Source organism: Belonocnema kinseyi, chromosome 7, assembly GCF_010883055.1.
Source record: "Belonocnema kinseyi isolate 2016_QV_RU_SX_M_011 chromosome 7, B_treatae_v1, whole genome shotgun sequence".
Lineage (NCBI taxonomy): Eukaryota > Metazoa > Arthropoda > Insecta > Hymenoptera > Cynipidae > Belonocnema > Belonocnema kinseyi.
The window spans coordinates 919,959-938,400 of record NC_046663.1 but is presented as its reverse complement, the minus strand read 5'-3'; the positions used below and the strand labels follow the sequence as shown (position 1 = coordinate 938,400).

Sequence of the window (18,442 nt, the reverse complement as noted above, 5' to 3'; positions counted from 1 at the left end):
TGCTTCGAAGCGGCGGACATCTGCAGCTTTCAATTCACAATACGTGTATTCGAATTTCTCTTTTCAATACCAAAATTATACCTTCACATCACATTTTGTATTGTGGTGTATTGTAAAATCACAAACATTTTTAACAGTTTACCGTTACATAGCTGTAAATTTTTCACTGATTAAAATCAGTAATGGTTTTCATTGTAGGGATAGGCACAATTAATTCACAGGTGTTTTATATTTGTACGACTTTTTTAAAGCCGTCAGTTTTAATTTACAATCTTTTAAATTACATTCTCTTTATTTCATTACATAATAATCCTAAAATTAAAAAAAAAAACCTAAGTAAATATAATATCATATATACAAAATCACACATACAATTGGCCCCTCGGCCCATTTTTTGTCGCTTACAGTGCTTACACAGTTCATCACTTCACTTGTCGACAACAGAATTGTTACTTTTCAAGTAACAGAAAAATAATAATTTAAAATCAATTTTTCACGATCACTAAGAATGAGTTCTTTAATACCGATATTTAAATAGTTGAATTTTTAATTGAAATATACATGTTCCTCGAGTATTTTTCTTCATGAAATATATATATACGGTTTACGACTATCGAACAGAAACTCCATTTATCGTGATACCATTTCTATGGTGTACTGGTTCAGCCTCATAATGCCCTGATCGGTTATACATTCTTCTCCCCTGAGTACCGCCATATCTGAAAACAATTTTTCAAGAAAATTAGAAAAAAAAAAGATTTTTATTGACATTTTGATTAAAATTTCTTACCCGTAAGCGCTACCACTAATGCTATAGGGATTATCGTAAAGACCATCTTCAGGAACATTTTCGTACATTGTATTTGGTGTGCCATCGTTCAAAGTAGCATAAGACATAACAGCTGCATTTTGATCCTCTTTTCTTTCAGCAGCTTGAACATTCTCTGTATTTTTGACTGGAGTAGCCTTTCGCCTGAAAAAATAATAAAATACAGGGCCTGTTCGAGCCAAGCATTTGCGGAGTAAATATTGCGCCAAGAGTAAACCCTTTTTGTAGCCTTCCATCACGCTCACAAAAGTCAAAATGGACCGCATGCTCCAGAAGCGCCAGTCAAAAACAGCTGATTTCCTTACGTAAGATCAATTCTTTGTAAATTACTGTACATTTTCCGTATAATAGGAAAAAACTGGTACGTAAATCAAACGATTATAATAATTTATTAGTTACAATATTTTATCACATATTGAGTTTTATATCAGCGAATTTATAATATCCATATTATCTAAAAATATTTTTTATGAATGCATATAATTTTGGATAATTACAGATATTTTTTCAGTACAAAATTCAAATTTTTTCCAGGCATAGAAAGCAGGTATTTTATTCTTTACGTAAGATTGTCAATGACCTCCCCCCTCCACGTACAATTTAGTAAGATCTGGTTGATCCCAATCCCCCCTAAACGTCTTACGTAATTTAAGTACGGCCCCTCTCCGTTCGCCTGCCTATTTATCTCGGTTGCAGACTTTTCAAGTTGAAAAAATTTTATCGATGATGGGGGGTGCGCTTTGTGCGGTTTCTCTGACGAGGATATCAATCACGTGCTATGGGCCTGCCTTGGTTACTCAGATTCCAGAAAACAACTCGAGTCATCTTTGATTAAAAACGGGTTTTTGCCACCGTTCAGTATAGTACCTTTCCTCTACAATCCTAAAAACAAAGCTTTTCTTCCTATCTTACAATTCTTTAAAAACAATAACCTACTTATTTAACCCTTTTATATAATCATACAAACAGGAGCTCTATTCGCCATTTTTCGTTCCTTTCAGTTTCACATTCCTGTTATTTTCAAATTTAAATCACAATTCGCGCCTTGTATCTTGATAGACAACGCCATCTCCATTGTGCTTCCACCTACCTCGCGTACGATAACCTCTCTTTTTTCCAATCCATTTCGTTTTCCTAGCGAAAAACGTTACACCATGACACAATATTATATCTCGACGATACACTACAAGTCCTAAAACTATTACTCTACATAGCCAGGGCCAAATAGGTCACGCTTTATTAGCTTGGAGTAAATTCTCTCCGGACCTAGGCTATCTGTTGCCCCTCCCTGTCGTAGTGGAGAGTGGGTAGAAAGAAAGAAGTTTAAAACACAAAACATCACCATGCTGCGCTGCTCGAGCGTACGGTCCATTTTGAGAGCGTGATGGAAGTCTAAAGAAAGGTTTACTTCTCGCGCAATATTTACCCCGCAAATTCTTGGATGCAACTGCTTGAGCATGAATTTGGTTCCTGACATTCATCACGACCCACCCTGCCTATCCCTGTAGGATACAATTTTTACCACAAAAAGGGGATTCGTAGTCTATCCTCCCCCTCCTTCCTCCAAACCCCATCTGTTTATTCCTCCTTTCCCTCCCATATACAACCCTTCTTTTCCCACCCCTTTACACCTTCCTTTTTCTCTCTTCCTCTCCCTTTTCTTTTCTACTTTTACCGCCCCTTTACTCCACTTCGTTCCTTTTCATCAACCGGCTCCTCCTGTTTCCCGAAAAAAGTACGACTGAAGGAGGAAAGGACACCCAACAAAAATATTAAATATTTCTTCCAGGGGGGTGGGGGGCTTCGCACTAAAATCTACGGTTGGTAACAGTGAAAGGGGTAGGGGAGTCACAGTAAGTAACGGTACGAATTTAGATTACATTTAGTGTGGGTAAAAATGCTACTATTTAGATACAATTTTTATTATTTTGTTGAAAATGTAACTGTTTTGTTGAAAAGTCATCCTTTAGTTCAAAAATTTCATTACTTGGTTGAAAATTGAACTATGCTTTGTTAAATATTCCTTTTTTTTCTTTCAAGATTCATCACTTTCGTTGAAAATTTAGTTACTTCATTTTTAGAAAATTAATCTTCTCGGTTAAAAAATCATCTTTTAGTTTGAACTCTTTCGTAGAAAATTAATTTTTGTTGTTATTAATAAAATAATTTTTAAAGCTAAGAATGCAATTATTCCATTTTTATTGGATCATGATATTTTTAATTGAGAATTGATCTTTTCTAATTGAAAATTTAATAATTTGACTGAAAATGCGTATAATTTGTTAAAAATTCGCCTTTTTTGATCGAAACTTTATCTTTAAGGTAGTTCTCGTGGCGACAGTCAGATATCTTCTTATCAATTTTTTAAAAATGATTGCATTTCAATACATAATGGCTTACTTTTTCCGGCAAAACATTCTCGATAAATCAACTGTTTCCAATTTTGAAAGTAATTTTTTCTATGGTTTCTTTGGTTTTTTGTATGGCTCTAAATCGTTAGAATACCTTTCTTGTAAGAAAACATTTTTTAAACAAGTAATTATATTTTAAAATTATTTATTTATTTTAAAATTCGAAGCGGTAGAGTTGTAGATAATGTTTTCCTTAAAAAATAAATCGCTATTTATTAAAATGCAATTATTTTTCAAAAATTGGTAAAAAGTAAAGGTGAGAAAAAGTAATTGCAAAAAACATGGTTTAAATTAATGTTTTTTGTTGTTATTGCTGTGAATTGTAATCTTTTTCATAAAAAATAATGTTTTTTATACGAAATGACATCAGTTATAATTTTTCTGATTCTTAAAATCATAGAATAACATTTTTTTCAGATATCTGACTTTTGATACGACTACTACTCTAATCCTTTTTACTTGAAAACTTAAATGTTCAGTTAAAACCTACTTTGTTTTTGGTTGAGGATGCAACTATTTTCTTGAAAATTCGAATTTCTTATTTTTTGGTGGAAAAGTCAACCACTTGGTTTCACTATTACCTTTTTTTAACTCAATATAATTTATATTATTAATTTATTTTTAATAATTTATATAATTACTAATTCATTACTGAAAAATTGGAAATAATTAAATTGATTGAACATTTATTTATTTTCTTAAAATTTTATTTTCGTACAAAATTAATTTTTTTAACTCAAAATTAAACTATTTCATTTTGGGTGCAAATTTAAGTAGTTGCTTAAAAATTTATTTGCTTTATTATCTTTTTTGATAAAAAATTTGTCTTCTTCTTAGAAATACATTCCTCTTGGTTGAAAGTTCAACAACTGGGTTAAAATGACTTTTTTTAAAGTTTGTATTTATTGGTTGAAATTTCAACGGTTTTGTAGAAAATTCGTCTTTTCGCTTTTCTTAATTGAAGATTGTTATTTGTTAATGAGAGTTTAACTATTCCAATGTGTGGTTAAAAATTCATCTTTTTTATTGAAGATTAATAATTTTCAATTTCAGTTCAATTTCAATTTCATGTTTTTTATATAAAGTTGATCTTATATCCTTTTTGGCTGAAAATTAATTTTTTTTGGTTAAATATTTAACTATTTTTTTGAAAAATCCTATTCTTTTAGGTTGAAAAATCAACAACATGATTGTTGATCTGTTTTGTAGAAGATTTGTCTGTTTGACTGGGAGATTCAACAACTTGGTAGAAAATTTGTACTTTTTGGTTAACAGTTCGTCTTTTTCGGATCAATTCAAGTGGTTGAAATTTGGTTTTAAAATTAATTTTTTAAACTGGAAATTTCGATAATTCCATTTTTGGTAAAAAAAAATGTTTTTAGTTGTAAATTCAATTGTATTTGAATTAAAATTGATCTTTCTTGATTGAAACTTTGTTTTTTTTCGATTAACGATTCAAACATTTTGTGAAAAATGAAACTTTTGTTAGAAAATTCACCTTTCATGGTAGAAAAGTCATCTTTCTTGGTTAAAAATAAAGTTTTCTTGCTTGTAAGTTCAACTATTTGATTTTTCGTGCAACTGTTTGGTTAAAAATTAATTTATTTGCTGTCAAAAATTCGTGTGTTAGGGTTAAAAAATTAATCTATTTGAATAGAAAATGTTTTTTGGTTGAAACTTTAACTATTTTGTTGAAAATGCAATATATTTCACAATATTGGTAACATAATTTATGGAAAGTCCCTAAATAATGAACTTAAAAATTTTCGAAACAAAATTAAAAAATGGAATTTATACTTACAATCGCAAATAGGCTAATCCGATGATTATCAAAGTGAAGATTATTATACCAGCCCCAATCCCAACGCTGGTACCGACTCCTTGGACTTCGGAGGCTTCGTTGAGTGACACTGTGAATAAAATCACAAATATCTTTGAAATATTATGTTTTACATACAAAAATTTAAATTCAGGAGTTTTCCAATCTCTAAAATCCCCACTGTCTGCATCCAAATTTTTAGTAGACACATTTAGATTCGCTTGAACTTTTGGCCAAGGGACAAGATAACTGCAGAAAACCAAAATTCCCAAGCGCATCCTTTCACGGCCAGACGAGTTTTGTATGTAACCATTCGATATTTAGTCCTAATATTAGTACCCAGGCAGGAACGGTTCGTCGAGTCGACGTCGTTTTTTACCGTAAAAAAGGTGGAAATTTTTGCCGATTCGACGATTATTTGTCACCGACATCGACGTCGTATCAAAGTTAATTTGATCATCGAATCGACGTCGCAATGACTGTCGTATCGACATCGATTAGATGTTTATTTCGACACCACAACAATATAATAAAATCTTTATTTAATTAATTGATATTGGTAAATTTCATAAAACAAATAAGCATTTACAGTATACTGCATATCTCTTTTATGAACTTTAATAATATCAATTGTAATATTTCTAATTTGAGTACCTAGGATATTTGGAACTTATTGCACAAACAGATTCATTTCTGGAAATTTTACCGTGATTTTTTTGTAAGAATACCATAACCTACAAATATACAACTGATTGGCACTTTTCTAAAATGAACTGTAATGTCGCATAACCTAAAAGTGAAATTACAAACTGACGGTAGTTTTTCATTTTTTCCGTAAAAGCGCTTCTTTGGTAATATTAAATATTAAGTCCCTCTTGGATTGTGGTAAAATTACAAGAAATATTTTTTGCAGTGTATGCAATGATCATGCTTGCACGTGCAAACATTGTCATTGCAAGTATAGTGTTGATTTATACCGATCTTCTTGTTGGAGGTTCGTCGTTCAGGCTTTCTTCGTCAAACTCTTCGACACTAGATGACTTATTGTCAGGGTCGCCAGACAACATATCGCCAATTTTTTTTTGAAAAATGTAAAAGTAAACTAGCAGGCGAAAATACTCGCGGCAAAACGGAGTTTCACGGACTCTGCTGCCGTACAGAGTGTCACGTGTATGCGCATTGCGAATGCGTTATGCAGTCGAGCGAGCACTTCGAATTTTGAAGTGATGAACCTGCCAATATTCCAGAAATTTGAAGAAATTTATATTCATGTTCACTAATTATGAATATTGATTTATTTTGGATGATAGAACTATCACCATTATTTGAGAATGAATTATGAAATGCTGTCACCACGTGTGTTTTAACATGGAATTTCAACATCGATTTTCATATCTTGCAAATTCGGAAAATGTTTGTCACGATTCACTCAAATTACGATACACAAAGTATTTTTAGAGCATAATAATTGTGGTCGAAATCGACTTAAAATTCGACGATGGTACGACGGTGACTGCGTCGTTTCGACGATCCATTCCTGACTGGGTATAAGTACAAATATTCTTAAAATATTTGAAAATATTTTTTAGAAATTACGCACATTGGCATTTCGGTTCTTCGCCACTCCAAAGTCCAGTATCCAAACACTTTCTGAGGAAGGGACCTATCCTTTCAAAATGTGGAAGACAGTGGTACTCGGCTGCACCTCCGTAAGTGGTGGACCCATTAACCACAATGATTCTGCCATTTTCAATAACACCTGGATCCTTACAATCAACAGCTGTAAAATAATTTTCAAATTAAGGTTTCACAATTTGATTGGCACATTGGGGAGACTTAAATTTAAATACATTTTTTTATTTCCGAAATCGCATATTTTGGATCAAATTTTTGAAATGCGTGGCAAGAGTTACTCAAATAGTCATATTCTTTTTGGGTCTGGTAAAATATTCTGATAAATCTTGGTACAGAACTTTTGGCTTTTATTGTGGAACCCGAACTGTTATAAGGATCAAACTTTTTATGGGTTCGGTCACGGGCTTAAATGAATCTTGGTGAGTAATCATGAATTTATTATTATACATTACATACCGTAGCAAGCAGGAGAATTCCCACTCCAAGAGCCATTCTGCAAACATATTCTGGACTCGTTCCCTTCCATGTAGGATCCTCGTGGACAATTATAATGAGCGACGCCACCAACGCTGTGTGTCGAAACCTGCGTTGACAGCATCCCCATTTTATCTGGATCTTTGCATCTGATCTCTAAAAATGTCCATTTAAAGAGGTATTACATTAATTACGAAGATTACCATAAGCTCATTCTCTTCAATTTGATTTTTAAAAAATTGAGCCCACCTTTGCAGACAGGAGTTTCGCTACTCCAGGTACCATTCTCCATACAAAGTCTTCTTGCATATCCATCCAATTCAAAATTTCCATCACACTCATAGAGTGCAGCTGACCCGTAGTAAGTGACATTAGAAGTCAAAGTGTAGTGTCCATGTTGTATTTGCTCTGGTTTTCCACAGTCAACATCTGCAGATAAATGTGAAAAGTTTGATTTTGTTTCTTCACAAACTTTATGTTTTCAGCATCAAAAAATTCGATAAACTTACAGACGCATTGAGGAACTTCTCCACTCCATTTTCCAGTATCTTCACAAGTTGATAAAGGTTCTCCAACGACTTTATAGCCTCTTTCACACCTGTACTTGGCCAAGGCACCAATTTTATATGAAGTTGCGCCTGTATTTGAATTCTCAGCTGTTCCAGTTCTTATCAGAGTTCTTCCATACATTCTATCGTTGCCAGTTACGGAAAGAATTCCATGAATAGCCAAGACTGGTTCCGGACAACGAATTTCTAAAAATATAAATTAAAAAGTCCAGATAAAAAGGCAAGGCAGCGTGCAGAAATTACCCAACCTGACCTATCAGCAAAATATCCAAAAAATTTGGACTGGCAGTGAATTGGTCTGTACTTCTAGCGTTGTTCATTCTTCATAGTTTTGATCAATATCTCTGTCCCAAGTTTTATAATTTAATACTAAATTTTATTGAAACATACCATAGGTTCGGAGAATTGTAAACTTAATAGAAAGGGACGCGAAGCAAAATAGATTCTATAAACCGACTTGAATAATTAATGAACTCTATAGTTATTACTTTTTAAGTATTCGTAATAACTAAATAATTTTTTATCTGGTTTCATTACCAGAAATTATTCTACCAGCTATAATTGCTTGAGGAAGAATGGAAATACATTGATGCAACAACAGAAAATAATTCCAATTCCAGATTTAATTAGACTCCTTCTGCTACATTAAAGTATGGAAATAATATTCTAAACACAAAATTTCAACTGCCAACTGAAATTAAATGGAGTCTAATAGTTTTCAAAACTGGACGCTGTCGAACGTTCAAATAAACACCAACGAGGGATCCCTCCAATTAGATAAGATAAATTCGTGTTTTTTACCTTCGCATTTCGGCGTAGCATCACTCCACAGGCCATTATCTAAACAATATCTTTTCAAGACACCATTAAGTCGGTAATTTCTCGTACAGGAATAATAAATTTCGCTGCCCAAGTGAGATGTTCCATTTATATAATCTACAGCTCCATTCAAAACAGGCAAGACCTTCCCACAGTCAATATCTTGAAAAAAATAAAAATAATGAGAGGTAATTTACTCATGGTATTTTCATTTAACTATAAGATCAGTAAGTCAATTTCTTACATTCACATGATGGCACTTCCCCTGTCCACTCTCCATTTTTGCCGCATGTGTGTTTGGCTTCACCATGAAGTAGATACCCAGCTTCACAATGATATTCAATCGAGCTGTGTACATTAAAGTCGTATCCGACAACGTAGCTTCCAGCAGGCACTTCCGGTTCTTCGCAAATGATTACTTAAAAAAAGAAAGTGATCATTAAATATAAAAAGATACATGAAGTCAGAGACTCTGATTCCGTTCTTTAAAGTTCTTGATTAACTATACAAAAGAAATGTACAAAGTTAATAAAATTATAATGATGATAAATTTACATTCGCAAGATGGCGTATCTCGACTCCACTTTCCCTCCCTCGTACATTCCTGTTTGCCGTCTCCCACAAGCCAATAGTCTTCTTGACAGGTGTACATAATTAAACTGCCAACTGTAGTTGTTTTATTAATCAAGGACACACTTCCAAATTCAATCTGCGCTGGGGCTCCACAATCGACGAAGCGGCACTGCGGACTTTTACCCGACCATTGGCCTCCGATATCGCACGTCAGGACCTTCGACATATAATTTTTAATAATTCTCCTTTCACTAGTTTTGTACAGATATAATGCACCTTCAACACTGATTACATTTAACTTGACATATTTTCCAAGCCATATTCTAGATACTTTTTATAATAAACTAGTGACCAGAAATGATAAAAAGCTTGGGTAAATGCTATTTGTATCTATGTGAGAATTAAATTACACACGCATACATATACATAGATGTTTTCAAATGTCAGAGGAAGAGTAAGGAAGCTATTCTTCTCAAAAGCAATTTAAAGATAAGATTACTTGGACATAGGGTGACCATCCGTCCGGATTTCCCTGGACATATCCTTATTTTAAGGCCTGTGTGTGTTTTCCTACAGGATTATTTACTTTGTCCAGGTTTTTGTCCGGATTTTTCAAATGATGAATTTTTATTTTTTGATCAACTTTTTAGGCCTTTTTTGTACGAAATGTTATCATTCAATGCCGTCTAACGTTTTTTTCGTCAATTCACAAGTACTATTAAAGATTCCTATATACTATATGAAATATATGTATGTGCATTTTTTATATTGATTATAATGCATCAGGATTCAAAAATAAAAATATAAGATTTTTAGCGTTTATAACATTTAATAAAACAGTTCATTTGAAACAAATATTTGAAAATTCTCTTTTTTATTTAATCCTTTGTATTATACTACATATACCCTACTTTGTCCTGTTTCATAAGTATTTTATCCTCTTTTTCAAACTTTTATGTTCTAGTTTGTCCTCATTTTTATAAGCTTTTTGTCCTACTATTCGAAAATCAATTAGGTTCACCCTACTTGGACATTCTTCTGAATGCTGTTATATATAAAAGTAAAATAATTCTTTTTGTACATTGTCAATTTTATTTATATTATATTAAGAATATAGAGGAAAATATTCTTATATTGAATTATTATTCAATACAAGAAAACGATATTTTTGTAATTATTTAAACTTACATTGTCTCCAAAAAGGATGAAACCATTTAAGCATGAATAAGTTGCTGTGGATCCAACTCTTCGGCCCGTAATTTCGAAAACGCCTCCATTTACTTCTGGCGGTTCGGGACACCAGTTAACTAAAATTGTAAAGTAAAAAAAGTTAAGAAGAAACAAAATATTTTCTCTAATTTTAAAGAATTAGATTTCACTTACGTAAGCACTGAGGCTGATGTCCACTCCAAATTCCTCCATCTCCACACCGTCGAGTAGAATCCCCAACAAGTGTGTAGTTTTCATTACAAGAGTAATCAGCTAATGCTCCATGCGTGGTTCTGCCATCCAGAAGCTTAACATCTCCATTTTCGAATTCTGGCAGTACCCCGCAATCGACAACTGGACAAAATATGCGGAAAACAAAAATAAAAAATCAATGCTAGTCCTCCAATAGAATGTATATATCAAGAAATATATCTGCTATTTATACGACACTACGTACATTTACAGGTAGGAGGATTTTCACTCCAGAATCCAGTAGCCTCACAGACTCTATTTTTTAATCCTTGTAGCATATAACCATCAGGGCAAACATACTCAATTGTGGCACCAATCGATCTCTTTGTGCCTATGATACTTGTATTTTCTGATCTTTCCGGACTGCCGCACATTGATGGTTCTAAAAGTTTTGGGGTATTAAGAATTATTCGCATTTTGTAAATATTAATTATTCTGAAGTACATAAGGACATTCTAGTCAGCCGCAGGTAAGAATCTCCGTTTCTACTTACTGCTTTGACAAATCCAGTGAAGATAATCTAAATTACAACCCACGTCATTCCACAGCCACCCTCTTCCTCCATCCAAAACGACACAGTTTTGCTCGCCATTATAATTATTAGGTTGATCTTTTCCCCAAGAAGGTTTCTGCACAACTTCGCCTAAAAAAATACTCGTAATAAAAGATTGTTACGCATGTGGAGGATATTTTACGTTTTATGAGAGGAACCGAAAAAAAAACCCACTGAAAAAAAATGTAAAAAAATTTCCAGAAATGGTTTAGGATACTTTGCAAAAGTCTGAAATCGTAGAGTTTATGTAAATGGTAGAATTTACAATTGAAAACAATCCTATCTCCGATTTTGAAAGTATGTTAAGCGGTTGATCAAATGTTAATTATATTACTCTCGCGAAACATTCTCATTTGCACAAATTCTACCACCTATTTTCCGGATCGTCAATACTCAAATTCGCAACTGTTTTAATCTCAATAATTAGCATTGGTTACGTTGAATTGAACATTTTAAGACGTAACTTCCCGTCACTTTCGACACGCTTCTACTTTCACGATCCAATCGTTATACTACAATAGATTGCCCTCAAATCCATTGCATCATTTGAATCTCCTAAAAGGAAGAGCACCTGTTTAAAATGTATGTTCAGTAGACGATTGGCACGAAATTTCTTTACTTCCAGATCTCTCTATCGACACCTCGAAATCGCATTGTCCGAAATCCCAAAACAATACACGTCTTCTACCTTTCACTCGACATTTAAGTTCGTCTAAAATATCTTTCCCATTTCTGTTGTTTCATTCCAACAGCTTAATATATTTTAATCCATTTTGAAAGTGTACAAAATTCTTCTGAACATTCCCGAAACTACCACGCTACACTCGATAATCGTTGTATAATTACAAGGCGTAAAATCGATTGGTAGGATGTTCCTAGGTCGATGAATCTTTAATATCATTACCTAACAGAGTTTTTAACCTGGTTCTCACAATCTAGGATTACAAATTGTGGTATAATGGTAATCGTGAATCGTGAGAGAAAAAAAATTACATTGGACGGAAGCCTAACTGTACTGCTGTTAAAAGCGAAGACAGAATTGAGAAGATAAAAATTAGAAATTAGGAACTAGTAAATTGATAATAGAAAATAGAACAGAAAGAATGCATTAACATGTTTGTCTAATTTTTATTGCATCTTACCATCCACCCATCGCCAGGTTCGAACTGTTATGAGAGGTTCCTTTTGGGCTCCGATCCAGACTAATTGTGTCTTTAATTTGTCCTTCCTCCGCTCAAGGTTGTTCAGGATGAAGGTTGAGGAGATTCCCTAAAAGATTAATCATTCACACAAAAGATCTATTATATATTTCTCAATAAAAAGAAGGGATAATTTTTTCTTTACAAACATACTTTTTTTTAGATTAATTTATCTTCACACTTTTCACCACATTAATCATAATATAATTCATTGCTTCACATTCAATGTTCAATTTAAGTTTAGACTGAATGATACTATGCTTACCGCAAATCCGTGGACTAAGTCGCCTCCTCGAGATTTACAGTGTGTCCTTGCTTCTTGAAAAGAACCTCCTTTGTTAACAACGAATTCATAGCAAGTTGAATTAAAAGCAGCTAAATCTGCTTCAGCAGGTGTTCCTGCGTGGGCGCACCTATCTATCGAAAATTCTGCAAACAAGCAAAGGAAATGTACGCTTTTAAAAATTGTTGTAATTTTCCAACATTTTATAATATATAATGAAATTTGAAATTAAAATTCAGGTATGGTAATGTGAAATTACGATGTTTACAAAGTAATTATTTGAAAGTGCAATTCATCATCTATCGTAAAATTACGTTGCGTTTTGCAATAAGTTATTGTAAATATATTATAGTCATAATAAATCTTTTTAGTATCTAAAATAAGTACCATCAGTGGCAAAGACTTCGACTTCGCAGAGACTCAAACTCCCCTCGACTCCAACCAATTGGAGAAACACATACTGGCCAATCAGAGCCCTCGCACAAACGAAGGTTTTAGTGATTCCTTCTTCTGCAATTAAAATGTTTTTGTGATCTTTCATAAAAATATAAAATAGTATTGATTCCTCATGATCGTCTTGTCGGGATCCGTGTCAAAAAAATCACGTGTGTTTCAACCAACAAGTGTTCGAAAATAAAATTGTGTACTTAAGAAATGAATGGAGCAATTGAAAGAGTTAATTACGAGCGATATTACCTATGGTGCCCGGAAACCAGGCGCAAAGTGGATTTCGTTGTAATTCTGAGCTGCTGTTACCAACACGTATCTCAATATCTTGAAGTGGTTGGTGACCTGCAATTTTGAAAACCATGGTAAAACTTTCTATAGTTTGTACTCCGTAAAGCCATAGATTAGCCAACTCGAGAAATATTTTGTGCGCATACAACTTAAAAAATATAATAACATTCACAGATAACAAAAATTAAATTAATTAAATTAAAATTGATATTCATATATAAACATGATATTGATGTACTTGCATAATTTATTTAAATTCATATAATTTATGTTTAAATAAATGTTAAGCATAAAAAGCTTCTATTATAAATAGCAACTCTCTATTTATTTATAGATTGGTGATAAATATTTTTAAATTTCTTTCTGGAAATAATTAACATCCCATGAAATATAGTGAAGGTTCAGCAAAAAAGAAAAATCTTACCGCAGCAACCTCTGGTCGTAACCCGAACGACCTTGACAGCATACGGCTTGAGAAGATCGACCCGCCACCAGGGACTAGGCTCACTTTGAGTTTCTGTACACCGTTTTCCGTCATGTTCGGTGCCAAAATCACCATCGTTTCCGTGATTGGCGTCACCTCCTCTCACGGTCGTGGATTGATTTACTGGTTTTCGAAAACCAACATTGGTTCCTAATAACGAGCATAAATCGAAACTATTAGGTTATTTTTTCTACGGTTCCACGTCATCACCCCCCCCCCCCGTGTTTCATAATTTTAATCTGTTTTATTGATTCAAACATTCAAACCTACTATAAAATCAGTCAAACATTAACAGTGCGAAACGTGTGGGTGTGGGTGAGTTGGACAGAGCGATGGTGGCATGAGTGCCTGAGGACAGTTTCTGAGTGTTTGACAACGCGTCGGTGGTTCTCGAGTGAATAGGGAACATAAGAAAAATTTCTGACAGTTGGGCAGGGATTCGATGTTTCTAGAGTTTCTAGATACTTGAATGGTTCTTTTCTAGATAACTTGAACTCGGTTGAGGTTAAGTTCTATAGCTTATATTTCTAGTGAAACTCTATTGATGGACATAATTAAAAGACGATGCAAGAATAGAAAAGATTCCTTGTTTCGAAACATTATGTTTAGTTACGAATTGGTTAATTTTGAATATAAATTTTTAGAAAATCACTCATTATTATCAGAAATGCTTATAAACACAATTAGTAAATGACTTCGAAATACATGCGTCTTATTCCTTTCAGTCTGTTAAAAAAAAAAAAAGAATTGCAAGTCAGCTATTTTTGCATGTAATTTCTTTTCCTAAGTTTTCTGAGTATAATTTAGTAAGATTTTCTACCAAACAATTAGGTTGTGATCATTATCAGAGTCGTTGAATCATGTCTGTACTCTACTAATTAAAGAACACTACACCCGATCACGCTGCCATCGAGCGAATTCCCATGGCAGTTTTCTGCGATTCTATGAGTGGAGAAAGGATTTCCCATCGTCAGTTAACTAAGTGATACGATACAACAAATGGACCTTCGTGACTTGGAAATTTACATGCTTTTTATACTTTTAAAATTGTGGAGTACTGATCCAGATATTTCTCCAGGGATTGATGGAAATAATTAAGACACGGGCTGCTCAACGCAGATTTGTATACGTGTCATGACAATATAGGATTGCAGATTGCTAAAAATATCACCAAATTCAAGTGTAAACACTAAGTGTCATTCGTCGAATAAATATATTTATGCTTACGAGGAAGAAATAAAAAATGTAATTTGAGATAAGAATGATGACAGACAGTGTAATTGCAAAGTTCAATTAGTAATATTTTAGAATTTTTGTTATGTTCATCTGGTATCGATCTAAACTTTATCTTTTGTTTTCTTTTCTGTGAACTGTTCTTCATAGTATCAAAATTAGACACTTTGGAATTTAATATTCGCATATATAAAGTTCAGCCCTTCAAAAAAAAAAGACCACAAGACGTTATAGATGAAAGTCAGTTGGCACCTCAAAGCTCGATACACAACTATTAAAATAAAAAGCATCTTCGGTAATAGCCTAGAATTAATTCTTTTAAGTGCCAATTGCCTCGAAATTAAAAATTAAATCTCAGACCCAACAATCAAATTCTTACGGTACATGTTTTTCTAACGGTCCTCCATTAATAATGAACTTAATAATGGTGTAAGTTACTTTTTGTTGTTGAGTCACTTACCACAGAATGGAAGGTCTCCTTGCCACTTCCCTCTATTATTACAAACTAACGATCCGGTTCTGAAATTATATAAAGAAAAAAAGAAAGATTATTGCTGCAGTCAGATACGAGTGAATTTAAGTTTCAAATTAAATTAAATGTATACAATTCATAATCTCCACAGCTTCTGCATTCTGAAATTGTTGTAATAACCGAGGCCGAGAAATTATACGTCATAGAGCGAGATATTATGTATAATATTCATTTGTTTTATCTCATGTTTTAGTATAAACCAAATGAAAATTAAACTTAAATTTTCCACTATGTTTATGCCATATATAATTTTTCCGCCTTGGAAATTTTATAGAGACATTAGAAGTGAAAACGTTCATAGAAGTAAAATACTTAGTTGCATAATGGGAACTTTTTGCGGTACTGGTAAAATAAAAAAGTTCGGGTTAGAGAAAGTTTAGATTATTGGCAACAAAAGACTTGTTGCGGTCAGTTGATATCGATATGTTAACTCTATAACTAAATATAATTAAACCGCATCACCAACTGTGCGTAACATCTTGCTGATAACTTCCGGGGTGTTTCGATAAATTCCTAGCTAATCGCAAACCTTTTTATTTCATGAACGAGCATTCTTCCGAGTAATTCTTCAATTACTATGAAGTAAACGAGAAGGAAGTATGTAGATATATAATTCTGTGTATTATTACAAAGTTGGTTTCATAAATTGCGGTAAAGAGTCCTACTACAATTGTTCAAATTGGTGGAAATTTAATAATGCGTTTAAAAAAAGTAGGAAATACAGTTTTATGAACAGTTGACATTAAAAATAAAGTGCAAACTTACCCGAAGATCTCGTAACCCGCATCGCAGGTATAGGTGGCAAGGGTGCCAATTTTTAAAGTGTCGTCGGATAGTGAAACTTTGGCGTTCATCGGCACTGCTGGCTGACCGCATTTCGTTCCTAAAATGAAAAATTATGACTATACAAATTTATAAAAAGAAACAAATTTTCTTTGTGTGTGCTTCCGAATAATAAACATAAAGTAATTTTTTAACATATAGCTTCAACTGGGGCTGCCTCACATATAATAAATATCTGGCGCTGTATTTTTTATAACTATATTATAACTGCATATATAAAGATGCACATAGAAGCTTATTCCAATTCGTTTTAATGTTTCTAATAAATTTTTACTATTGCACTTCCTGAAGGAGAGTGGAAATATTTGGAAGATTTAATTTATGAGTGAAAGAATGTCGCCTCGGTTGGCTGAGAACAATGCTGGTAACTGTACAGCAAATGGACAAACCTGACGACTACAAGATGTAAATCTATTTGTCATTCAAATACATACAACAATTTTTAGTATCGTGTCTTAACTAATAGCCTGCTTTGTTATTTCAAGCGGCTATTATATTCTCAGACTGCATCCTATAGTATCGGATATAAGTAACTAGGGAGTGAAAAACTTTTTTCAATATTAAAAGTATACAATACTATAATTTAAAAAATAATTTTTTTCTTATCTCCACAAAAAAAACATGAAGCATTTAAAAATTTGTACAGTTTTTCTTATAGTAATTAAGATTATTATTTTTTTACAAAACAGATTACGTGGAATTTTATCAACTTCGACTTCTAGCATTAAGAAAAATAAATTGTATGATTTTCTGAAAAGGTACTACGATTCCTTGAACAATTTTTGACAATTGGAAAATGGAATTTACGTGATGAATCATAATTGTGACTTTCGGATAGACAATTTTACCAAAAAAAATTAGAATTTTGTCTTTGAGACAGGGAATTTTCTAAAAAAAATTATAACACTGAGCTAAAACTCAAAATTTCGATATAGAATTATAATGTTTATTTCAGGTTCACTTTAGAACAGCACATTGCCGTAAAAACTAATAATTTTTTTTAGAATGTGGAACATGGACATTTTTTTTCATGGAACTGAGACAGGGAATAAGCGATATTTATTATTGTACGCTTATACTGGAAAAATAGAAGCGCTTAAAAATGTAGAAAAATACCAAACATTCTTGAGATTCATTCTATAGACAAGATGACTTGATTCTTGACGTTGACGACCATGATCATCATGATCAATCATCCGAAACATTCCACGCTCCGCAGTCGATGAACTTCGTTACACCTATCCATAAAAATTGTCAAAAGAAAAAATTTTTTTTTTTAATAATGAATACCTCTTGAATAGCTCATTGGTAAACATATAATTTTTTTCGAATAATAATTTACGCAATGACAATGCATTTAGCGTGTCTTCCGAGGAATTTTTGCACGCAATTATTAATAAACAACCACACAGTTATACAAGTCATAAACGTGCACCTTAGGCGTTCAGCCCAGCGGCTCAGCCTTGGTCGAGATCCCACGTCACCACGTGCATTGTGTGAATTCCACCTTTCTCATAAGTATATACATTTTTGAAAAGCAGCCAACTGCTAGATAAAATTTAATTAAATAATCGCCGAAAAAACTGGATTGCTAATATTTGACCACAGTTTACTGAATTATTGTCAATAAAGTTGTCAATTTTCCTGGAAATGTATCTAAATGAACGGACAATTGCATTCAACAAAATAGTAATTATACAACATTACTTATGTGTTTGCTACGATTATGTGCATCATTATTCTCTGATTACACGTTGCGTGAATTCCTGTAAAGAATACTTTACTTTCTTAAGTAAACTAACACTATTTGGTGTTTCTAGAAATTGTAGAAATTGTAGAAAAAAACAATTGTACAAATATAAGAAACTCAGTTACCTTTTTTTAAAAATGATTTAATGCCATTGTTAAGAACTGATATTATAAATTTATTTTTTAAAAGAGATTAATTTGAATTAAAAAAGATTTAAATTTCGAACATCTTACTTTA

The 18,442-nt window shown here is 32.8% G+C and overlaps 1 protein-coding gene across 2 annotated transcripts in view; it reads right to left on the bottom strand.

Annotated features, from left to right (window-relative positions):
- Nucleotides 1-245: 245 nt before the first annotated feature.
- Nucleotides 246-18,442, bottom strand: part of LOC117176955 (sushi, von Willebrand factor type A, EGF and pentraxin domain-containing protein 1) — a 28,968-nt gene continuing 10,771 nt past the window's right edge. For both annotated transcript variants that reach the window (XM_033367371.1, XM_033367373.1), the window contains exons 3-23: nucleotides 16,378-16,495; nucleotides 15,541-15,599; nucleotides 13,788-13,997; nucleotides 13,322-13,417; nucleotides 13,013-13,135; nucleotides 12,608-12,771; nucleotides 12,286-12,412; nucleotides 11,084-11,233; nucleotides 10,796-10,972; nucleotides 10,513-10,692; nucleotides 10,318-10,436; nucleotides 9,112-9,346; nucleotides 8,801-8,974; nucleotides 8,539-8,718; nucleotides 7,678-7,923; nucleotides 7,418-7,597; nucleotides 7,151-7,324; nucleotides 6,660-6,839; nucleotides 5,042-5,150; nucleotides 791-973; nucleotides 246-719 (exon numbers count right to left, since the gene is read on the bottom strand). In XM_033367371.1, coding sequence (XP_033223262.1) covers nucleotides 611-719; nucleotides 791-973; nucleotides 5,042-5,150; nucleotides 6,660-6,839; nucleotides 7,151-7,324; nucleotides 7,418-7,597; nucleotides 7,678-7,923; nucleotides 8,539-8,718; nucleotides 8,801-8,974; nucleotides 9,112-9,346; nucleotides 10,318-10,436; nucleotides 10,513-10,692; nucleotides 10,796-10,972; nucleotides 11,084-11,233; nucleotides 12,286-12,412; nucleotides 12,608-12,771; nucleotides 13,013-13,135; nucleotides 13,322-13,417; nucleotides 13,788-13,997; nucleotides 15,541-15,599; nucleotides 16,378-16,495 — 3,293 coding nt within the window. In that variant the 3' untranslated portion in view covers nucleotides 246-610. The remainder of the gene's footprint in view (nucleotides 720-790; nucleotides 974-5,041; nucleotides 5,151-6,659; nucleotides 6,840-7,150; nucleotides 7,325-7,417; nucleotides 7,598-7,677; nucleotides 7,924-8,538; nucleotides 8,719-8,800; nucleotides 8,975-9,111; nucleotides 9,347-10,317; nucleotides 10,437-10,512; nucleotides 10,693-10,795; nucleotides 10,973-11,083; nucleotides 11,234-12,285; nucleotides 12,413-12,607; nucleotides 12,772-13,012; nucleotides 13,136-13,321; nucleotides 13,418-13,787; nucleotides 13,998-15,540; nucleotides 15,600-16,377; nucleotides 16,496-18,442) is intronic.